At 53.8% G+C, this 22,998-nt stretch overlaps 2 protein-coding genes across 3 annotated transcripts; both read left to right on the forward strand.

Moving 5' to 3' along the window:
• Positions 1-1,594: 1,594 nt before the first annotated feature.
• VPS25 (vacuolar protein sorting 25 homolog) lies at positions 1,595-6,785 on the forward strand. The gene is made up of 6 exons (XM_068531211.1): positions 1,595-1,680; positions 1,895-2,040; positions 2,727-2,780; positions 3,814-3,902; positions 4,672-4,747; positions 6,165-6,785. The coding sequence occupies exons 1-6, from the start codon at positions 1,628-1,630 to the stop codon at positions 6,275-6,277; spliced, it is 531 nt and encodes a 176-aa protein (XP_068387312.1). The 5' UTR covers positions 1,595-1,627; the 3' UTR covers positions 6,278-6,785.
• A 1,125-nt stretch (positions 6,786-7,910) lies between these two features.
• On the forward strand, positions 7,911-22,763 carry WNK4 (WNK lysine deficient protein kinase 4). Of its 2 annotated transcripts, XM_068529748.1 has the most exons (19): positions 7,911-8,522; positions 10,006-10,178; positions 10,997-11,217; positions 11,523-11,680; positions 12,179-12,267; positions 12,352-12,568; positions 14,121-14,385; positions 14,617-14,738; positions 14,962-15,020; positions 15,122-15,239; positions 15,512-15,628; positions 19,030-19,167; positions 20,042-20,096; positions 20,201-20,784; positions 20,872-20,932; positions 21,428-21,836; positions 21,925-22,124; positions 22,286-22,383; positions 22,491-22,763. In XM_068529748.1, exons 1-19 carry the CDS (start codon positions 7,911-7,913, stop codon positions 22,491-22,493), a joined length of 3,699 nt encoding a protein of 1,232 aa, XP_068385849.1. In that variant the 3' UTR covers positions 22,494-22,763. The 2 variants fall into 2 exon arrangements, with proteins under 2 accessions (XP_068385849.1, XP_068385850.1); XM_068529749.1 differs by lacking the exon at positions 22,286-22,383 and having other exon boundaries at positions 8,375-8,522.
• The last annotated feature ends 235 nt before the right edge of the window (positions 22,764-22,998 follow it).

Below are 22,998 nucleotides of genomic sequence, written 5' to 3' on the forward strand. Positions count from 1 at the left end.
GAAAGATCAAAGAGATAGCAGAACAAGGATAAAGCAGTGCCATGGAAGCAAAGGAGACGGTACGCTTTGAGAGAACATTTTTTTTTTTTTTGATGTGTACCATTTTTAAAGTTTATTGAATTTGTCACAATACTGCTTCTGTTCTATGTTTTGGTTTTTTGGCCACGAGGCATGTCAGATCTTAGCTCCCCAACCAGGGATCGAACCCGCACCCCCTGCACTGGAAGGCGAAGTCCCAACCACTGGACCACCAGGGAAGTCCCAAGAGAACATAATCTATTGAATGGTTCATTCATTCATTCATTCAACAAATATTTGTTGGGCACTTCTGTGGACCAGGAACTGTACACAGTAAAGGATGGACTTTGGTGGGGGAGACGTTAGAGATCAGACAGGAAATTGAGAGGGTGGTAGAGTCAAGGAAACTACATATTTTCAAGTAGGGATGACGTCAGCATGTTTGTAGACGAGAGGAGCCAGGGGAAAGGGAAAGAGGGAATATGATACACAGAGAAGTCCTGGAGGAAACTGGAAAGGAGAGGCAATCAGCTGCCAAAGGGTTGACCTTGTAAAGGAAGAGTGATACTTATTCCTTTGAGTCCAAAAGGAAGGAGTAAAAGTGAGAGAAATTTTTGAGAGATGAATCCAGTGTGATGACAGAGAGGAAAGATTAAGAGGTTCACATGCATGGCCTCAATCTCATAAAAATAGAAGGGAAGGGCATTCTGCAGAGATGGAGGAGATGGGAACAGGTGGAATAGCATGATGAGTGTGGAAAAGTTTGAAGAGTTACCTTGAGGGATGTCACAGGGAGCCAATAAAAGACAAAGCATCACTGGGCTGCACTGATTGCCCGGCAATGAGGTCCGTCAGGGAATCTGGGGTTCAGTCAGCAGGTTCTGGTGAATTTTTTTTTTTTTTCAGTAATACTCCTGGGCCCAGGCGTGAAAAAAAGAAGGTGGGGGTGGGGTGGGGAGGTGGGCAGGGATCAACGACTCTGGTTTGGAAACTGAGCAGCAGGTAGGCAGGCAAGGGGACAGAATTGAGTAGTCTAGGCTGGGGAAGGAGTCAGATAAGACCAAAAGGGGTCCAGGGACTTGAGGCTAGAAAGGTGAGGACGTGGGAGAGGTGAGAGAGAGGTGGCTGTGCTCAAATACGGCAGCCCTGAATAATGGAAGCAGAGCCATTTCCAGCGATAAAAGCTACAAATGAGCTCCTGGGGAATGATGGAGTCGAACGACACAGGAATTGAGGGCAACTGCGAGGGATTGAAGTTAAATGACACAACTGTTAATATTGAAAGAAGCCTAGTATAGTGGAAACAAGCCTAGGCTGGGTTCTGGAGACCTGGGTTCTATTTGCTGTTCTACTAACTGTGCCACTTTGGGGGAGTGACTGCCCTTCTCTGGGGTGGAATCAGAAGACTTCTCAGGGCCCTTTCTGCTCTAGACGATAAGGATTTGGGGATAATAGCAAGGGACGGGTTGACGAGGACGATCCCTCCCGTTGGGCCGCCCCTCTCCCCAGAGGAGCCCGGAACCTTTCTGCTGTGCTTTCTGCCCGGACGTGCCGGAGAGGAGACCGGAAGTCCTTTGCCGGCGGGTTCCGGGTTTCCTGGGCTACTACGATGGCGATGAGTTTCGAGTGGCCGTGGCAGTATCGCTTCCCGCCCTTCTTTACGTGAGGCTCAGACCCCGAGAAGCCCCGCTGGGCCTCCCTTCCCTCCCTCGGACCCCGGGCTCAGCACTGATGCTTCAAATGGGGAGGGGGAGAACGGATCCGGTCGCCGCCACCCTCAGTCCCTCACTTTCTCCCGGGAACGCGCCTCTGGCAAGTGCTGCCGCTCGCCCTCTCACTTCCTCTAATTCTGCGCCCCACCCGCTTCACCCGGCAGGTTGCAGCCGAACGTGGACACTCGGCAGAAGCAGCTGGCCGCCTGGTGCTCGCTAGTCCTGTCCTTCTGTCGCCTGCACAAACAGTCCAGCATGACGGTGATGGAAGCTCAGGAGAGCCCGCTCTTCAACAACGTGAAGCTACAGCGTATCCTCCCTCAGGCTCTTCCACACCCCACACACATGCACTTCCACACTTTCCCACATGCCCAGACTTCACACTCCTCTTCACCCACAGAAGGCAGGTTCCCACCCCAACTGGCCTTGGGAAAGAGCCAGACTGTGTAGCTGACATCCATTTTACCAACAACTCCAACCCGAATGTAGCACCAAGGCCTCTTGTCCGCGGCAGTGATGAGTACCCAGGTTCAGATCTTAGAATTTCTGCCCTGAAGCCAAGTACCAAGTTTTTCAACCTGAGCCTTTTTGACTCGTTGAAACTTTTGTCCTCTGTATGAGGCTCAAACTCTGGCATTACCTTTAGTAATTTTCTCTGCCTACTCTCCTTGTCCCAGGAAGGTAAGGGTTGTTTTCTTTTGCTGCCTGATTCATCCCTAAAATATCTAGAGAATGGCTGGAGGAAGGAGAGAGGACAGAGGGTGAGAAATGATAGTACCTTTCATTCTCTAAAGCTCTTCCTTTTAATTACACTAGTTTCTCTTTACCTTCCTCCCCCCAATATGCAGAAAATGCTAGTTTATATCCTGTTGGGGCATTGCACGTCAATGTGTGTAGGTGGGAGAAGAAGGGTAGTTTGTAGCATGAGCCTGGCTCTGAGAAATTTTATCCCACCCAGTTCATTCCATTAATACCATTCCCTTAACTTTAAACCAGGGAAGCTGCCCGTGGAATCAATCCAGGTTGTATTAGAGGAACTGAGGAAGAAAGGTGGGTTCAGTTCCCCAGATTCCTTATTTTTCATCCTAGTTGGGTTTTCCTGAGGGCAGATTAGCACAAGTCTTTTCTTTCTTTTTTTTTTTTTTAAAGATTTATTCATTTTTATTGATTGATTGATTGATTGATTGCTATGTTGGGTCTTCGTTTCTGTGCTAGGGCTTTCTCTAGTTACGGCGAGCGGGGGCCACTCTTCATCGCGTTGCACGGGCCTCTCACTATCGTGGCCTCTCTTGTTGCGGAGCACAGGCTCCAGATGCGCCGGCTCAGTAGTTGTGGCTCACAGGCCCAGTTGCTCCGCCGCATGTGGGATCTTCCCAAACCAGGGCTCGAACCCGTGTCCCCTGCATTAGCAGGCAGACTCCCAACCACTGCACCACCAGGGAAGCCCCTCTTTCTTTTTTTTTTTAAACCCTTCAGTGGCTTTTTTTTTTTTTAATTAATTAGTTAATTTTTATTTTTGGCTGCGTTGAGTCTTTGTTGCTGCGCGGGGGCTTTCTCTAGTTGTGGCGAGCGGGGGCTACTCTTCGTTGCGGTGTGCGGGCTTCTCATTGCGGTGGCTTCTCTTGTTGCAGAGCACGGGCTCTAGGTGCGCGGGCTTCAGGGGTTGTGGCTCGCGGGCTTTGTTGCTCCGCGGCATGTGGGATCTTCCCGGACCAGGGCTTGAACCCTTGTCCCCTGCATTGGCAGGCGGATTCTCAACCACTGCGCCACAAGCGAAGCCCCCACAAGTCTTTTCTTTTAAGAACTTTTTTTTTTTTTCCTCTCCTGGCTTGGAGCCCAGAGTTTTCTGTACAATAGCTCAATTCCCTGGGTTCTTTTCCCCCATTGGTATACAAAATTGAAATCTCTCCATCTGTGCCCCAAGACCTGAAGAGGAGAATGGATGCCTTGCAGATAGTAATAGTAAAGCAATTCTTGAATTTCTCTTTCTGAAAGCTGAATCTCTTACACTCTCTTCCACCTTGGTTTTTGCCTCATTGTCTCTTCTTAGAGCATGGTGCTTTCATAAGTATCTGTTTTGCAGGGAACCTCGAGTGGTTGGATAAGAACAAGTCTAGCTTCCTGATCATGTGGCGGAGGCCAGAAGAATGGGGGAAGCTCATCTATCAGTGGGTGAGACTATTCTGACGCAGTGACCCATGGCAAAGGAGAATGAATCTGTGCTCAGCAGATGCCTGGTGTTTTCAGATCCAGACTGTGCAGAGTGGGAGGGGGCAGAAAGAGGAAGTGTAGGTCTTCCAGGCAAGCCTCTTTCAATGACTCAATTTCCCTGGCTGGAAAGAACTTTCCTTTTTTTGCCTGTAGGAGGCCAGAGGCTATGTGAGGCCATGTTTGGAGAATGCAGTCCTGGAAACCACGAGTACTATTGTTGGCTGGAGCCTCTGGCCACAGGAGATAAATGGAGAAAGGAAGGGAAAAAAACACAAAAACCTGGAGCCCCTCCCCCATTACATCCTTATGGGGCTGTCCACAATATAAATGAGACTTTCTGAACAGTGTGGGTGTGGGGACAGACTCTCTCCCCTGCATTCCCTGTCACCACCAGCCCTAAACATTCCCAAGGGAGAGAGGAGGGGAAGAAGCATCAACAACCCAAATATAACAAACACACACCACCCATTCTTGAACAGGAAAACAACCAGAATGAGAGGTCACTCCTCAGACACGTGAAGGCCTGTGGTTTAGTGGTTCCGAGCATGTGTGTACATGTATAAATATAGCACCTGTAGGGTTTGTGGGTTTTAGGCCACTCCTCTGCTGAGGTGACAGCTCTCGTTTGGGAACAAGTATCATTCCTGGGTCAGAGAGGTGGAGCTGGTGAGTTTACCTTCTCCCAGGAAATTCCTGGTTCTTATTCAGTCCCTGTTTTCTGTGTCCATAGGTTTCCAGGAGTGGCCAGAACAACTCCGTGTTCACCTTATACGAACTGACCAATGGGGAAGACACAGAGGATGAGGGTAATGCTTTTCCCTTTCTCCCCAGTTTTGTTATCTGAATCCTCCTCCGTCTAGATAATTTTTGTTTACTTGACATTCAGATTTCCCATTTTTCTGCCTCTAAATTCCAAATACTAAATAATACAAAGGTTCTTAACCCATGTCCAAGATTTCCATAAACCACCTGAATTCACATGCAGAGAACCCACAGATTTTGGTTGTGGGGGTGTATGTGCATTTTTCTCGGCATAGAGTCCATATTATAAGATTTTGAAGGGCATCTGTGACCCATGAAAAGTTAAGAATTATCGGTAGAGATGCCGAATGAGGAACTAGGGCAGGAGATTAAGCCTGAAATTTCATTCCTTGCTAACTCAGGCTTTCTTTCACCCTTTATTCTTATGGAGGGCTCAAGATCTGTGGTTGTCAGCTGAAGGGATTGGGCCAACACCCCCAACCCCACCCCCTGCCCTTTAGAATACTATGGTTTCTGGCCAGACAAGGATTTGTATACTGTTTGATTTTTACATAGTGTAAATACTCTTCTCAGCTCTTTTATCTCTGACTTCATATTCTGATCCCCAGGATCACCAAAAGTACCAATCTGAGCTGGGGTAAAAGGGGCACCTCCCCTTTCTGCCAGGCCTGGCTGCCCCAACAGAGTTTACAGCTCTTGGCTTTCCCCCCCACTTTCCTGCAGGCCTCTGCTTGCTACTCCCACCATCATGCCATGACTTCAGTGCTGCTGCCTTGCCCAGCCCACCGCTCAGGCCAGGCAAAGCTGGAGGCTTCCTCAGAAAGCAAGCTCCCTGACTCAAGAGCTGGGCCCCCGCAGGGGGTGAGGTGTGCAAGCCTGTTAGGGCTTGCCTCCTGCCTCTCACATCTCCCTGCAGTATCTTGCCATATCTCCAGATACTCAGCTGGCCCTTGGCTCCCAGCCTTGTTCCTTTTCACTAGGAAAGGGCAGATATCTGTGCTGGACCTTAGCAGTCTCCTGGCCAGAGGCATGGCTATACCTCTTTGTGTTAGAACAGGTCCTCCCAATGGGTACAGATGCAGTTAGGGTCAGCGTACAGTGACAAGGGACTTGACCTCCCTACACTTGATTGTCAGGGCCCCTTCTTTGTGGCCCACAAGCAAACGGTGTTACTCTTGTATATCAGACACTAATGGGCGGGGGGGTTAGTGCGAGGGTGCGTGTGGGTTGAGTCTGACAGAAGAAATAGGAAGGGGGAATAAGCATGAACTCTCATTTCATGTTGACTCAGGCTTTCTTCCACTCCTTACTCCTAAGGAATACCCAGGAAGGGTGGGTGGGGGCAGCTGTAGCAGTACAGCTGTCCTGGAAAGTTCTCAGTTTCCAGCTGGGCTGCTCCTCTCAGAGGCCTTGAGCCCCAAGGAGCTGAGTGTCCCTGACTACCCATCTCTCCCTGTCCAGAGTTCCACGGGCTGGATGAGGCAACCCTACTGCGGGCTCTGCAGGCCCTACAGCAGGAGCACAAGGCCGAGATCATCACTGTCAGCGATGGCCGAGGCGTCAAGTTCTTCTAGCAGAAACCTGTCTCCCTTTACTTCTTACCTCCCACCCTTCCAGGGCTTTCAAAGGGAGACAGACCAAGTGTCCCCACAGACTGGATCCGTGACTCCACCAGACTCCAAAGGGCTGCAGTCCAGGGGTGGGTTTCCCACTTATCCCATGTGTCTGTCCCTGGGATAGGGCGAGGCTGAGGTGCCAGGGAAAAAAGATGTGCTGCTCCCTGCCTCACCTCCTCTCGTGAGCTGGGGTCTGTAAACCTAAACACAAACTTCATTTGTGTCACACACGTAAGTACATACACACATGCACCTGCACAAGCTTCTGTTTCTTCCCCCTCCCACCCCTTTAGCTGCTGCTGCTGCCTCCTCTCTCAGGCTGGTGCTGGATCTTTCCTAGGGGATGGGCGAAGCCCTGGCTGCAGGCAGCCTTTCAGGCAATGTGAAGATAGGAGGCCCAGGAAGGGGCCTGGCAATGAGAGGTGGGGCCGGACACTGATTTATGATATTAAAAAGCTTAACCCTACTGCCTGCTGCTGCGGTTATTACTGGAGTGGGCAAAGGGAGGGCTGCGAAGTGTTAACCCCCTGAGTGAATCCCAGCCTAGGAGAGGGGAGAGAAGGCCTATGGCCTTTGAAAAGGTCCTCTCGTGCTGGCGGGCTCCAGTGAGTCTGTGGTTTTACATCTGCTGGGTGGGCTGTGCGGGGGAGTGCCGATGGCACACAGCTTGGGGACAGACTGCTTTCTGTCTCTAAAATGGAGTAGCTTAATGACTTCCCCCTCCCTCACCATCTCCCTGTGGAAGTCCTGAACTACTCTGAAGCCCCTCCCTCCATCCATCTGCTCTGGGTGGGGTAGTTGAGGCCAAGGGGAGCTGAGGGGGAGTAAACCGGATATGGACTTCGGTTTATTAGAAACTTTGGCAAACAGGGGGAGGAAGGAGAGCCCACATAGCAAAAACAGCCACTCTGGCCAGGATGCGGTCAAGGTGGGGAGGTGGAGAGGATGGGTGACCTGGTCCTTGGTTTGGGGGAGGGGCTGGCTTTGGGGTGCACACACCCATCCCTGTGCAGCCCAGAGGGACTGCGACTTTGGAGAAAACCAGATCTTTCCATTGACCTCTGTATTGTCGGCCTGGGGCCATTCCGGACGATTAGGAGGGGGTGGCGCTACCTTATCTGGGTCGTGCAGGCTGGTGGTAGCCTCCTCTTCACCACCCCCCTTTCTAGGGCCGGGGAGCCGCGGTCACTTTTCATCTCCCTGTCCCAGTACCGTGCTCCCCCAGACAGGTTTGCGCACTCGTAGTACGGGAGGACATACCGCCGCCTCGCACCCGGCTCCGGCTTCGGAATGAGACTGAGGGCGGGTGCTTCGGGAGGCCGGGGGGAGGAGGGCCAGCGGCCGGGGGCGGGGCGGTGGCCGAGGTGAGGGGCTGCGCCACGGGCTCCACTGCGCTCGCAGCTCCAAGGGGGCGGCTCGGGGGGGGTAGGGCGTGGCGGGGGCGTGGCGGGGGCGTGGCTGCGGCGCAGGCGACCCTGGGCTGGGGCCCCAGTAGCTCAGCCCGAGCGCTGCGCACCCAGCCTGTACTTCTGTCAGGCCGCCTCCTTTCCAGCCGCCCGGCTTACCGCCCTGCGGCGCCCGGCCCTTCCTCATGCTGGCACCCCCGGCCCCAGAGACCGAGGTCCCTATGTCCCAGGCGGAGGCCGACCTGGCCCTGCGGCCCCCGCCGCCTCTTGCCGCGGCGGGGCCGCCCCGCCTCGGGCCCCCTCGCCGGGCGCGCCGCTTCTCCGGGAAGGCTGAGCCCCGGCCGCGCTCCTCCCGTCTCAGCCGCCGCAGCTCAGTCGACTTGGGGCTGCTGAGCTCTTGGTCCCAGCCAACCTCACCCGCTCCGGAGCCCCCTGCTCCTCCGGACTCCGCTGGTTCCGGCCCCGCAATGAGTCCACCGCCTAGCTCTGAAGAGCCCACTGAGGGCACGTGGCCCGCGGGCGCCCCGGTGAAGGCCGCAGACTCCGAGCGTCCGGAACTCGCGGGCTCCGCAGGAGGGTCGGGGTCCCGGGAACCGCCGAGGATCACCGAGGCGGCGGCCCGGGAGCGGCGGCGGGAGCAGGAGGAAAAGGAGGACACGGAGACTCAGGCTGTGGCAACGTCCCCGGACGGCCGATACCTCAAGTTTGACATCGAGATTGGACGTGGCTCGTTCAAGACGGTGTATCGAGGGCTGGACACCGACACCACGGTGGAGGTGGCCTGGTGTGAGCTGCAGGTGCGGCTGGGAGCCCCCTCGGTGACGCCACGGGATGGGACCCTTTGGAGGTCTTGGGATGGGAGACCCAGGGGACAGCAGCAAGAGGGATGTGTTTTTCCAGTCAAATATCCAGACACTCTTGTCCCCCTTGTTCTGATGATCCACGGACCTGGCTGATTCCGGGCTGCAGAAGGAGAAACTGAGGCAGGTGGTGTATGGTGGCTCCCCTATGGATTTAGACATTCTCACTTTACGGGCTCTATACTCAACCCTGAGAGGTGGAAAATAGGATGGGGAATTGGGTAGGGAGCCAGTTCAGACCTGAGGGGTGGTTGGCCTCACCACTTTCCTGCAGTGGTTACCTACTATCTCTTCCCTTCCTCTCCCTTCCTCCTAAGTCCTGAGACCCTCAGTGTGACCCTGATCTTCCTGCTCCCTCACTCTGGATCTTTGCAGATTAGGAGGCTGGAATGATGGAGGCCAGCAGCTGAGGCAGGGTCCTCTCCACTTCCAGATGATTTAGGGCTGTTGTGGCAGGACGGGGCCCTCGCACGCCCCTTCTGAAGCAGTCAGACTTCTGGACTTCTCCACAGCTGGGGGAGGGGAGACAGGGAGCTCCAGCCCTGGCCTGAGTCCAGTCCTGCTCCTCATCCCGCTGCCTACCTGAGCTCTCCTTTCTCAGATCCAAAGGTGCTGAACCCCATAGGCTTTAGGGGTATGCTGGTTTGAAGGACCTTCTTCCCATGGGGGAAGAACCCAGTTAAGTCTGAGCTAGCAGCTTTGGATTCAGACTGGGAGGACAGGGCCTGGGGGAAGGGTCCTCCCCTCCAGCCCTGGCACTGGGCTTGCCCCTTGCGCCTGCCAGTGCCACGCCCCAGGCTCTAAGCCAGGCAAGGCAAGGCGGCCAAACTGGGGTGGGGGGGGATGGAGGAGGGAGATGGAGGAGGGAGATGGGGGAGGCTAGACAGCCATGGGGCAGGGGGCAGTCTCCTGGCACCTGGTCCTGGATCCTTTGTCTCTTTCTCTGTACCTCCCTCTGCAGCCCTCCTGCCTCCTGCCTGGATCTAGCAGTTCCCAGTTTCTGAGGCCAATCCCCTTGCCGGCCCCAATTCTCTGCCTGCCGTCTGCCTGCTGCCCGCCTGCTGCCTGCCCGCTGCCAGCCCCTGGGCGTCCCCTCCCACCCCACGGCCGGCCTGGGTGGCTACAAAGGCGCTATTGACTTCAGGGCTCCTGGACAGGGCTGCATAAAAGCGCTTGTGTCCAGGAGGGGGTCCAGGGGGCGGCCCCAGGCCTATGGTGGGTGTGTCCTTGGAGCAGCCCAGGGGGGCACACCGGGAATTAGAGATCTACAGTCGGTGGACAAATGATCCCACCCACCCAGCCCCATCCGTTGGCTCCTACCCTCACTTCTCCCTCAGCCCTGCCCCGTGTGCTCCCATCCCCCCTCTCCGTGGGGGTCCTGGGCCTGATGTGACTGTGACCCCCACCCCCTACCCCACAGACTCGGAAACTGTCTCGAGCGGAGCGGCAGCGATTCTCGGAGGAGGTGGAGATGCTCAAGGGGCTGCAGCACCCCAACATCGTCCGCTTCTACGACTCGTGGAAGTCGGTGCTGAGGGGCCAGGTTTGCATCGTGCTGGTCACCGAACTCATGACCTCGGGCACGCTCAAGACGTGAGCTCCGCGCCTGGTGGTGGGAGTTGGTGGGAGGACTGGTGGTGGGAGGTCTCCACTGCTTCTGGAGGAGCCCAGCCTCCTCAAACGCTGCAGGCAGGTCCAAAACCAGGCTCACTATCTCTCATCCTCCTCTCTTGAGCGTCTGGAGGCCTCAGCTGCCCCCTAAGGAGTCTTCCCCCACGCTGCCTCTCTCCTCTGCAAGCTATCTTATCTTCCTGCAGCCTGCAGAGATCTGGCACTGTCACTTCTCTCCTTAAAATCCTTTCGAGTTTTCCCACTGCCCTCAGGATAAAGTCCACACTCTCTGAGGACGGCTCACAAAGTCCTTATAGGATCCAGCCTGCGTTCCAGACAAACCAAATTCCCAGCAGCTCCTCGCACCCTACCCCATCACTTGCTGTCTCCGTGCCTTTGAGCACGGGTGTCCCTTCTGCCTGGAAAGTCTTCATCCCTTCCCATTTTCACCCTTGAACGCCTACTCAGCCTTCAAGACTCAACATAAAAGTTATTTCCTCTCTGAAGCCCTCCCCCACGCCCGGGGCAGTTAGTTATCCCTTCTGGCGCTTCCACAGCACCTTGGGGGCGGCCCTGTCTGTGCATTTACCGCCCGACCTCCGTTTTGTAACCTCCTGTCTACCTACCACACCCCCGACTGCGTTTCTGCTTGAGGACTGGCGCCGGTCTAGGTTAGGAGGGGCTGGCAAAAGATGCGTAGGCGGGGGAGTGGGTGGGGCTACGGGGAACTTCCCAGTGGTGGTCTCCCTCCCCAGCCTATGTGTCCCCCACCAAGACCGTGGCTATGCGCCCTCCCCCAGATACCTGAGGCGGTTCCGCGAGATGAAGCCGCGAGTCCTTCAGCGCTGGAGCCGCCAAATCCTTCGGGGGCTTCATTTCCTACACTCCCGGGTACCCCCCATCCTGCACCGGGATCTCAAGTGTGACAACGTCTTTATCACGGGCCCTACAGGCTCCGTTAAGATTGGGGACCTGGGCCTGGCCACGCTCAAACGCGCCTCCTTCGCCAAGAGCGTCATCGGTGCGTCCCTCCCGGGGGTCCTTGCCATGCTTGCCCTCCCCATGTCAGGAGAGAGCCTGGGGACCCTATCCCCCTAGCAGTGTCTTTCGGGATCCATGGAGGTAGAAGCCCACAGGGAAGATGGGGAGACCTATGGCATTCCCTCTTCCCCACACCCCTCCCCCAATCCCCCACCCTCACACACACACGACGGGGAGGGGTCGGTCACTTGCACTCCAGAACTGCCTAGCCTTTTGTACGCTCAAGGGGAGGGACGAAGCCATAAAGGAGGCACTGCAGCCTGATACCTGCTGTGGATCCTACAGGGACCCCGGAGTTCATGGCCCCGGAGATGTACGAGGAAAAATACGATGAGGCCGTGGACGTGTACGCGTTTGGCATGTGCATGCTGGAGATGGCTACCTCGGAGTACCCTTACTCTGAGTGCCAGAATGCCGCGCAAATCTACCGCAAGGTCACTTCGGTGAGAGGGGGCAGGGAGGAGAGGGAATTACAGGTCCCCTTTACACTTTTCCTGCTCCAGCCACCCCGCGGTCAGTGCCCTTTCCCTTAATGAAAACAGGCTGGACATAAAGACGCCCCGGTGAACGCTGAAGGATATTGGATGCACACAAGGCCCCTCCAATACAAGCTATTTAGAATAATGTCGTGTGCAGCGCTCTCTAGAGCTTACAAACGATTTCACATCCAATCGATGTGAAATCCTTCCTGCTGCCCCGCGGGGTGAGCAGGGCAAATGTTCTGCCCTGCGTTTTACAAATGAGGACACTGGCTCAGCGAGAGACTTGTTCAAGGTCACACTGTCGATACGTGGGGGGACTGTGATTTGAAATCACATCTTCCAGTAGCAGTCGCGGTGCTTTTGCCTCTGCACGCCCTGCTGCCTCGGGCAGGGGCGGGTGCGTAAAGCAGAGAGCTGGGGCGCAGAGGGCGGGAGGCCTCATGCAACCCCATTCCTCAGGGCACAAAGCCGAACAGCTTCTACAAGGTGAAGATGCCCGAGGTGAAGGAGATTATTGAAGGCTGCATCCGCACGGATAAGAACGAGAGGTGGGTGGAGGGGGCAGGATGGGGGTGGGGGCGGTTGGGGGGCGGGCGGCGGTGGGGCTCGGCTCATGGTGGCGCCGCCCTCAGGTTCACCATCCAGGACCTTCTGGCTCACGCCTTCTTCCGCGAGGAGCGCGGCGTCCACGTGGAGCTGGCGGAGGAGGACGACGGAGAGAAGCCGGACCTCAAACTCTGGCTGCGCATGGAGGACGCGCGGAGAGGGGGGCGCCGCCGGGACAACCAGGCCATTGAGTTCTTGTTCCAACTGGGCCGGGACGCAGCCGAGGAGGTGGCGCAGGAGATGGTGAGCGGAGGACAGACTGCCTGCCCTGCGGCTGGGCATGTGAGGGGCGTTTGGACTTGGACGTCGACTGGAGGGGCCAGTGCCTCGCTGGAGTGGTGCCTGGGTGGTGGGAGGGGGGCTCAACCCAGCCCTCCCGGCATCTCCCGCAAGGGTCACCCTGCAGCTCCGGCCTTAACGCACCCCACCCGCATGCACACCTAGTGTTCTCCACAAGTTGGAGATTTCCTTTTCCAGCCTTGGGTCCTTCCACCTCCCTGTTTTACTTCCTGCTGATCCGGTTTTCCTGAAATGCCCTTCTCTCCAGCTTATCTATTTTTCCCTTTTTCATCCCCCATCCCCCCCATGTCTTTTTCTCGATCTTCCTTCATGTTCAGAACCATCCATTTCAGAAAGCCTGTCCCCTCTAGAGTCAAAATTAAATGTTTTTTTCCCACTTCAGTAGGTCCTCCATTACTGGAGGGGCCCCCATTGGTCTTGTTTTATACCAGGATACATTCCTGTCTTTCTCTTCCACTAGACTGTAAAGTCCTGGGGGCAGGGACTGTGTGTATTGGTTTTTCTATCCCTGACGGTGCTTAGCACGTGGTGGGAGCTTGTTAATCACCCACATCTGTACACAGCTTAGAGCCCTTTCCCATGCATTTGATGGTTGTTACCAACCCTGCATGGAGTGACTTTATCCCGATTTATTGATGAGGAAATAAAAGCTCAGAGAGGTTGAATATCTTGTACAAGGTCCCAAGCAAGTAAGTGGCAGAACTGAGTCAGGTTGTTCAGATTTTAGGTCAGATCACCCTGCCCCACCGCCTTTACATGCCCAGCGGAGCTTGCTATTGAAATGAATAAGGACATGATGAACAGAAGCTGGTGGACCAGGAGAGGCATATATGGGAGACAGAAGACGTGGGGCTGGTCTTGGAACGCCTGAGGGGGGAAGGGAAAGAGTATGAAATTCTTGATAGAAAAATGCAGTTGAAAGGGTGGGAATCATCTCTTGGTGGGTCTGGGTCAGGAACCTGAGAATGTGTTTGAAATATGGCATAGGAGCGGGTCTCCGAAGCACAGCTCAAACCTGACCTGAGATCGGATCCTGATCCATTACATACAGAGGTTCTTGATCTTGACACTACTAACATCTTTGTTTGGGAGACTGTACTGTGCATTGTAGGATATTGGGAAGAATCCCTAACATCTACTCAGTAGATGCCAGTGGTACCTACCCCTAATTTGTGACAACTAAAAATGTCTCCAGATATTGCCAAGTGCCCCCCCCAGCCCCCAAGAGCAATTGACTTACTGTATAACCATGAACTGGTCACTTAGTTTACTTATTTCTAAAATGGGGCTGATAAGACCTACCTCAGAAGGTTGCTGGAAGGATTTAATGTTGATAATGTGAAGAGCTGCCAGTTAATGGACACAGTGGGTAATCAATAAATGCTGGTTCCCTTTCTCCCATGTCCTGGAGGCCTCAAGAAGGTGTCATGATGGGTCTTTGTTGGGGGAGGGGGAATCTCGTCTCAAACTGTGTTCCTCACCCTCCCAACTCCAGGTGGCCCTGGGTTTAGTGTGCGAAGCTGATTACCAGCCAGTGGCCCGTGCAGTGCGTGAACGGGTTGCTGCCATCCAGCGAAAGCGTGAGAAGCTGCGCAAAGCGAAGGAGTTGGAGGCCTTCCCCCCAGCACCAGGGCCCCTACCAGCAGCTGTCCCCATGACTCCTGCTCCCTCCAGTATCTTCCCCCCTGAACCCGAGGAGCCAGAGGCAGACCAGCACCAGCCCTTCCTCTTCCGCCATGCCAGCTACTCATCTACCACCTGTAAGTCACCTCTGACCTTGGGACTCAGGTCCCAGAACCCTTGGCCTCTGCCCCCTACCCAGAAGTTCAAGCCAACAGCATTGTCACTTACCTGGCCTTCCACATCTAGCCATAGCTCCTTCTGGGAAAGAACTCTGCCACAGCTCCAGGCCCCTCCTTGCTCAGGCAGCCTCCCTCCTTGGCCACCACTCCCCTTTATTTCCACTTTTTGATCCCCTCCCTCCCCACCAGCGGATTGCGAGACTGATGGCTACCTCAGCTCCTCCGGCTTCCTGGATGCCTCAGACCCTGCCCTTCAGCCCCCTAGGGGCGTGCCATCCAGCCCCGCTGAGTCCCATCTCTGCCTGCCCTCGGTGAGAGGGGGTCACATGGGGGGCTCCCAGCCATTCCAATCCTATGACCTGTCTCCCATCCTGTAAAACCCAAACCCCTGACATGGCCCCATGTCCTTGGAAATCCACCCCTCTTGTCCTCTTCTTAATTCCCTCTACCAAGTACCCCAGCACCCTTGACACCATCTCCCTGGAGTCCAGCATTTATCCTCCCCTGACCTCATGAACCCATATCCTATTTCAGGCTTTTGCCCTATCCATTCCACGTTCTGGCCCTGGCAATGACTTTTCCCCTGGGGACAGGTAAGTTCTGGTCTGAGTTGGGGTGTTAGGGTGAAATATATGGAGCTCTGGGCTCCCAGTGTCCACTGTGACACTCCTGTCTTCTTTTCCTTTTTTTCCAGCTATGCCTCAGATGCAGCATCAGGCCTTAGTGACATGGGAGAAGGAACGGAACAGATGAGGAGACCCCCAGGGAAAAACCTCCGGCGCAGACCCCGATCCCGGCTTCGGGTCACAAGTGTAAGGAAGGGGCACAGGTGTTGGGGAATAAGCTACAGGGCCTGGAGGGAACTGTCAGAGGGATAGGGGAAGTCAGCCAGAAAAGGGGAGAAGCAGTGTGCTACTGGTACCCAAGAGTCAGCCAGTCATGTTTTTAATACAAGACTATGGGGGCAGAATCTGCCTCTCTGCAGTTGCAGTCTGGCCACTGTCATTTGGTTGGAGTGGGGTGGGGACACGTGATGAAGACAGAGAGCTTGACCTCCTCCCTCTGCTGACTTTTGACTCTGAAGGTCTCAGACCAGAATGACAGAGTGGTTGAGTGCCAGCTACAGACGCACAACAGCAAGATGGTGACCTTCCGATTTGATCTGGATGGGGACAGCCCGGAAGAGATTGCAGCTGCCATGGTGAGGGGGAGAGAGATGAAGACAGAGTCTTTGGATCTGGGACAGGAGTCTCCTTCCTGATGTCCCCTGTTGCTGAACTCCCCCCCACAACCCCATCCAACAGCAAGGGTTTTAAAGCTGGTTGGCCCTCAGCACAGTGACACTGAAGACATCTCTGCCCTTGTTTTGGGGGAGGTTTCTGTTTATCCAGTGAGGTTTGGATCCTCAGCTGGAGCAATTTGAGACTAACATAGGGTATACATAAGTGCAGTGAAGTGCACGTTAGACACGTGATACTGTGGCTGTAAGTAAAGGATGGGTTGGGGGCAGCAGGGGAAGAGGTAGGACTTAGGTGAGGTCTTGACAGATGGGTCAGAATGGCAGTGAAGAGTGGAAAGGGCATGTGCAGTGGAGGTATGGCAAAGGAAAGGCGTGGAAATAGGGAGTGACTTGAAATATGGGGCCAGGAGGGCTTCATGAGGAGACTTTGTCATTGGAAGAGTTCCTATAGGAAGCAACAAGGTCCTACTGTATAGCACAGAGAACTATATTCAATGTCCTGTAATAAAGCATAATGGAAGAGAATATGAAAAAAAAAGAATGCGTATATGTGTATAACTGAATCACTTTGCTGTACAGCAAAAATTAACACAACATTGTAAATCAACTATGCTTCAATTTTTAAAAAATCCAAAAAGAAAAGGGTTCCTGTAGGAGAGTTGTGGAAGTGAGGTTGAGCCCAGATCATAGACAGTCTTAAGAGTTAGAGTGTAACATGGTGAGAATAGGTTTTAAGAAGACTGTTCTGCTGTGGGATGTGGGAGAGGGTTGGGGGTAGGGAATCCAGTTGGCAGGTGGATACAAGAAGCTGGATGTGGTCCAAGGAGAGAATGGATTGTGGGGGAGGAGGAAGAAAAGGGGTGAATCTGAGGGTCATTTTGGGAAAATAAATTACTCTGTAATCCAGTAATCTATTGACATGGTACAGTGTACATAGTAGATGGTCAATAAATATTTGCTGAGTTGATACGAGAGGGAGTTAGCGAGAGGGGATATCAAGGGCGAGTTGTAGCTTAGAGGAACTAATGGCAACAGGCCATCAAAGGAGAGAGGAAGTTAGAAAATGAAAGTAGGCTTGTTTTTTTTTTAGGGATCATGGTGAGCTTGAATGACAGAGAGACAGGCACGATAAGATCCTCTCGGAGAGAATACGAGTCAGGGCTGGTGAGAGCGGTGGATCTGGGAGTCTCAGCAGAGTTGAGCGTGAGAGAAGGTGGGCCTGCAAAGCCTGAGGCATAGAGGTTTGTCTTAGTGGATACCCTCAGTTGTGGAATGGGGGGGTGGGGATAGGTCATCGAAGGACAGAGATGGAGCCTGAGAGGTAGGAGGAGCTCCGGAAGATGTTACTAAAAACTGAGTAAGGAGATTGTTTCAAGGAGGCATAGGGTGAAGCCTGAGGCAAGACCACACTGGCTTTTGTCAGGAGGAGGTCTTTGTGGGAGACCAGTTTCAGTGGAGTGGGGGCAGTGGATGCCAGCCTCTGGGATGAAAGAGGGAAGAGAATGGAAGAAATGTCAGACTTCAGGAACTCTCTCTAAAGCTTCTCCTCCATCATGTCATTCAGCTTGTGTCAGGGACAAAGACAAACTATCACCTGGCGTGCAGGCTTATCAACTTCTGTCAAGCCACTCCACCCTTCAAGAATCTTTCCTCCAGCCACACTGGTTTCTGAATGGTCCTCTGAAGAGGCTTGGGTGCCTTTCAGCTTCTGGCTCCATCTCCTCGGGGGTCTCGCCCTGGGTGCTTTCTCTACTGGGCTTTCAAGCCCCACTCAGATCCCACACAGCCAAAGGGACCCTGTCCCTGAACCCAGGGTCCACTGCCCTCTTTTCTCTTCTTCCCAGCCTACCCTCCACTCCTCTGCAGCAGAATTCTCCTGAGACTTAGATCTCCTCCTGTTGCTTTTTTGCCCCCAAATCTGTAGAGGCTACCTGTGGTTACAGAGTAACGTCCAAACTCTGGAGCACGGCCTTTAAAATTCACAGCACTCTCAGCTATACTCCAGTCTTCGCTCTTTTGTGAATGTGCTGTGCCCTTTTTGAATGTGCTGTGAATGTGCTGTGCCCTTTCCTGCCTCAGAACAGCATGGAACAGAGGAAAGGGTGGACTTTCACATAAGACCTGAGTTCAAACTTCAGCTCTGTTATCTACTGATTTGGCAAACTTGGGCAAGTTTCTTAACCTCTCGGAACTTCATCAGTAAAACGCAGGGGATAATACTTATTTTGCAAAGATGTTCTGATGTAACATATAATTTATGCGAAGTGATACAGCATGTACAAGAAGTGAAATGATGATAAAAGTATAGGAAGTGTCCACACATGGTAGGTCCTCAGTAAAGGGTTGCTTTTCTTACTCATCCTTCAAGCCTCAGCTGTGGAGCCATCCCAGCTTCCCCCTATCCCCTGAGGTGGTATGAACTGCTTTCTTCTTGGAATGGAATTTTTAAAAATTGTGTTAAAAAACGCATAACATAAAATGTACCATCAACCGTTTTCAAGTATACAGTTCAGTAGTGTTAAGTATATTCACACTGTTGGGCAACAGATCTCTGGAACCTTTTTATCTTGCAAATCTGAATCTCTACCCATTAAACAGCAGCTTTCCCTTTCCCCTTCCGGGAATAGCATTTTTATCTCTACGCCAATCAAAAACGCCTTACCTGCCATGGGCTGACTTGCAGTCTATTGAGTTATGTATGTGTGTGTCTCTTCCACTAGATTTTGGGCTTCTTCAGGACCAGGACCTTGTTTCATACTTCCCTGTTCCCTCAAAGAACCTAGCAAATGCCTGGCACATAGTATGTGCTCAGTAAGCATTTGCGGACTTGAATGTTACATTTACCATCTTTGCCTTATTTTTACTTAACTTTGTGGGGCTGTGTGTGTATGTGGATCTGTGGGGCATACTTTATAAGCCCTATGAGAGGAGGAATTGTGTCCAAAAGCATGTGAGGCAACAGTGTAAAGAACTCAGATTTTGGCTTTAGACAGGTCTGGGTGCAAATGCCCTGGTCTTGGGCAGACTGAACTTCACCTCGTTGAGCATTGGTTAGCATAACTCTAAAGTGGCGGTGTTAATGTAGACCCCAGAAAGCTGTTGTTGGTGTCAAATGTGATACGATATGTAAAGATCTGGTACATACATGCACGCTGTGAATGTTACCTCCTTTTCTCTAAGCTGTATTTCTCCTTACGCCACACAGTGCCTGGCACACAATGGATGCTTACTAAATACTTGTTTTAGGTTGGTGGTGAGCACAAGCGGTGGGGTGAAGGGTTGGTTTTTAAAGACTGGGGCCGGGAGAGAGGGATGAGTGGAATAACAGAGCCCGCCTTCCCCTTCCTGCTGACTCTCGCCAGGTGTATAATGAGTTCATTCTGCCCTCGGAGCGAGCTGGATTCCTGAACCGGATTCGGGAAATTATCCAGCGAGTGGAGACCCTGTTGAAGAGAGATACTGGCCCTGTGGAGGCTGCTGAAGACCCCCTGGGCCCCCAGGTCAGACCCCTCTGGGCACCTCCAGGGGGAAGGGACTCTGCTCCAGGTTTCATTAGTCTCTGCCCTTACCGGTTCCCTTGGATCTAACTTGTCTTCATCTCTGGGACCCCAAAACAATGGCTCTTCCCCCATTTGAAATCTGATGAAAGCCACAGACTCTTGTTCTAGAAAAATGTGTTCAATGCATACTTTTAGCTCATTATTTTGAAACAATTTCAGACTTACAGAGGGGACTTCCCTGGTGGTCCAGTGGTTAAGACTCCACACTTCCAATGCAGGGGGCGCGGGTTTGATCCCTGGTTGGGGAACTAAGATTCCCACATGCCTTGCGGTGCGGCCAAAAATAAATAAAATTTCAGACTTACAGAGAAGTTGCAAAAATTGAACAAAGAATTCCTAGATACTCTGCCTAGATTTGCCAGTTGTGTTTTGCCACATGAGCTTTACCATTCTCTCTTCCTCTCTCCCCTATCTGTGTGTGTGCATGCATTTTTGGGGGGAACCATTTAAGTAAGATGCAGACATCATGCCCCTTTACCACTACATATTTCTCAAATACAGTTTTTTAAAAATATTTATTTATTTATTTATTTGGCTGCACCAGTCTTAGTTGTGGCACGCGGGATCTTCGTTGTAGCATGCGGGATCTTTAGTTGCAGCATGCGGGATCCTAGTTGCGGCATGCGGGATCTAGTTCCCTGACCAGGGATCAAACCCGGGCCCCCTTCATTGGGAGCGCGGAATCTTAACCACTGGACCACCAGGGAAGTCCCTCAAATACACTTTTGAATCGCTTGAAACTCATCTGTGGACTCCTAGAGGTTCATGAGTCCTAAGACTCAGCTCTTCCCACTGTGACATTTCTCTCTCTTAGGAGGAGCCAGCACCATTGCCTGCCCTCCCAGGGTACCCCCCAGACCCATCCAGTGGTATGTACTACATTCTGTCCCTACTCATCCCAACCCCTGGGGTTGCTCCTGGGAAGGGCATAGGGAATGGAGGACTGGAATCTCAACATCCGCTCCCTTCCCAGCAGAGTTCCAGAGCAGCACCCTAGAGCAGAGGAGCTGGGCAGCCTTCTCCGCCTCCCCATCCTCTCCTGGAACCCCCTCGTCTCCTGGAAACCCCTTTTCTCCTGGATCCCCTGCTTTCCCAAGTGCCATCTTCCCCATCACTTCTCCCCCATGTCATCCCAGCTCCTCCTCATTCTCTCCAATTTCTCCCCAGGTCCCCTCAGATCTCTCTCCACACCCCGCCAGCTCCCCACTTCCATTCTCCCCCAGTGCATCCCAGTTTCCAGTCCCATCTGCTCAGTTTCCACTGAATTCTCCCCTCCCCAGTTGTTCCCAGGTTACTCTTGCTCCTGCCTCCTTTCCCCCCTGTCCCTCTGCTTCTCCCCTCCCCTCCACCACAGCAGCCCCTCTGCTCTCTCTGGCTAGTGCGTTCTCACTGGCTGTGATGACTGTGGCTCAGTCCCTGCTGTCCCCCTCCCCTGGGCTCCTGTCCCAGTCTCCTCCAGCTCCTCCTGGTCCCCTACCCAGCCTGCCCCCTCCAGCTCCCCTTGCTCCTTGTGGCCAGGAGAGGCCTTCACCTCTGACAGCTGAGATGGAGAGTGAGGTGAGTAGGAACCAAGAGGGATGATTGCGGGGTGTGTGTGGGGTCCATTCTGGATCATTTCTCTACTCATGGATCCACACTTTTTAGGCCTCTGCAAATCTTGGTTGGCCACTCCTGGGTGAAGCCAGACTGGCTCCCATCTCTGAAGGTGAGGCCTCTGACCGCTGACCTTCCCCTGCCTGTTATCCTCAGTCACTTTTTTTTTTTTAATAAATAAATTTATTTATTTGTTTATTTATTTATTTATGGCTGTGTTGGGTCTTCGTTGCTACGCACAGGCTTTTCTCTAGTTGCGTCGAGCGGGGGCTACTCTTCGTTGTGGCACACGGGCTTCTCATTGTGGTGGCTTCCCTTGTTGCAGAGCATGGCCTCTAGGCGTGCAGGCTTCAGTAGTTGTGGCATGCAGGCTCAGCAGTTGTGGCTCGTGGGCTCTAGAACGCAGGCTCAGTAGTTGTGGCACATGGGCCTAGTTGCTCCGTGGCATGTGGGATCTTCCCGGACCAGGGCTTGAACCTGTGTCCCCCTGCATTGGCAGGCGGCAGATTCTTAACCACTGCGCCACCAGGGAAGTCCCTCAGTCACTTTATATCCTGCCACTGATTTCTCTTCCTTCTTCCATGACTCCTTCCTTGTCTCACTACAGAGGGAAAGCCCCAGCTTGTTGGGCGCTTCCAAGTGACTTCATCCAAGGAACCAGCTGAGCCTCTTCCCCTGCAACCGACATCCCCCACTCTCTCTGGCTCCCTGAAGGCTCCAACCCCTCAGCTGACCTCGGAGAGCTCAGACACGGAGGATAGTGCTGGAGGCGGGCCAGAGGCCAGGGAGGCTCTGGCTGAAAGTGACCGTGCAGCCGAGGGCCTGGGGGCTGGAGCCGAAGAGGAAGGGGACGATGGGAAGGAACCCAGAGTCGGGGGCAGCCCTCCCCCCCTGAGCCATCCCAGCCCAGTGTGGATGAACTACTCCTACAGCAGCCTGTGTCTGAGCAGTGAGGAATCAGAGAGCAGTGGGGAGGATGAGGAATTCTGGGCTGAGCTGCGGAGTCTTCGGCAGAAGTGAGTCTGGGGAGGATGGAGGTCAAGAGGTGGACTTGGGAGAGCAAAGTGTTTGGCTAGCCCTCTCACGCTCCTGATGTGTCCTCAGGCACTTGTCAGAGGTGGAGGCACTACAGACACTACAGAAACAGGAAATTGAGGACTTGTACAGCAGGCTTGGGAAGCAGCCGCCGCCGGGTATCGTGGCCCCTGCTGCTATGCTGTCTAGCCGCCAGCGCCGCCTCTCCAAGGGCAGCTTCCCCACCTCCCGGCGCAATAGCCTGCAGCGCTCTGAGCTCCTGGGCCCTGGTGAGACAGCAGTTGCCCCACTCCCATCTTTCTGGAGACCCGTCCCTAGTGATCTTTCTTTCAGGCCCTGGGGGTCTGCCCCTTAGTTTGGGGGGGACTAGCCCCCTCTCCCCATGGCCCCTTCCCTCACTCAGTGCTCTCCCTCCCCATCCTGCACCCAGGCATCATGCGAAGGAACTCCCTGAGTGGCAGCAGCACCGGCTCCCAGGAGCAGCGGGCGAGCAAGGGGGTGACATTCGCCAGGGATGTTGGCAGGATGGTGAGGGCGGGCCCAAGGGAGGGAGAGCCCAGGGAAAGATAACTGGCTGCAGCTTCACCCTCCTCCCACCCTGGAGGTTTCTTCAGTACTTTTTCTTTTCCCTCCAGTGAATTCCGAACAGAAGCCATGTGTCTCATCCACACCAGGGCCCGCTGTGGAGCTTGTGCTCTCAGAATCTGCTGACCAACACAACTCTGCAAGGAAGACCTCAACACTGAGGGAGTAGGAGGCCCCAGGGGCATGGAGAGTGCCGTTCCATTATAGGGAAGAGCCAAACATGTGGGAACTGTTTGCTGTGTGTAGAAGGCATAAATTCTGCAGCCTACCATCCTCATCCCTGCCACCTCTCCAGCCAAGAGTGAACCACTAAGCAGTCCCACCCGAGCCCAGATGCTTCTAGAAGGCACACTCCCAGCTGGGCAGGAGGAGGGGGTGTTCTCACACCAGAATTAGTAGCAGCCAATAAAAATGCTGGAACCTAGAACCTGGTGAATTTGTATGTCGGGCCTTAGGAACTGGGGGTAAGGCAGGGGAAGATTTACAAGGAATTCCCGTTTCACAACGGGAGGCAGGGGTGGAGCCCAGCCTTCTGGCTTCCTGCCAGCAGTTCATGAG

This window comes from Eschrichtius robustus, chromosome 20 (assembly GCF_028021215.1).
Source record: "Eschrichtius robustus isolate mEscRob2 chromosome 20, mEscRob2.pri, whole genome shotgun sequence".
NCBI lineage: Eukaryota > Metazoa > Chordata > Mammalia > Artiodactyla > Eschrichtiidae > Eschrichtius > Eschrichtius robustus.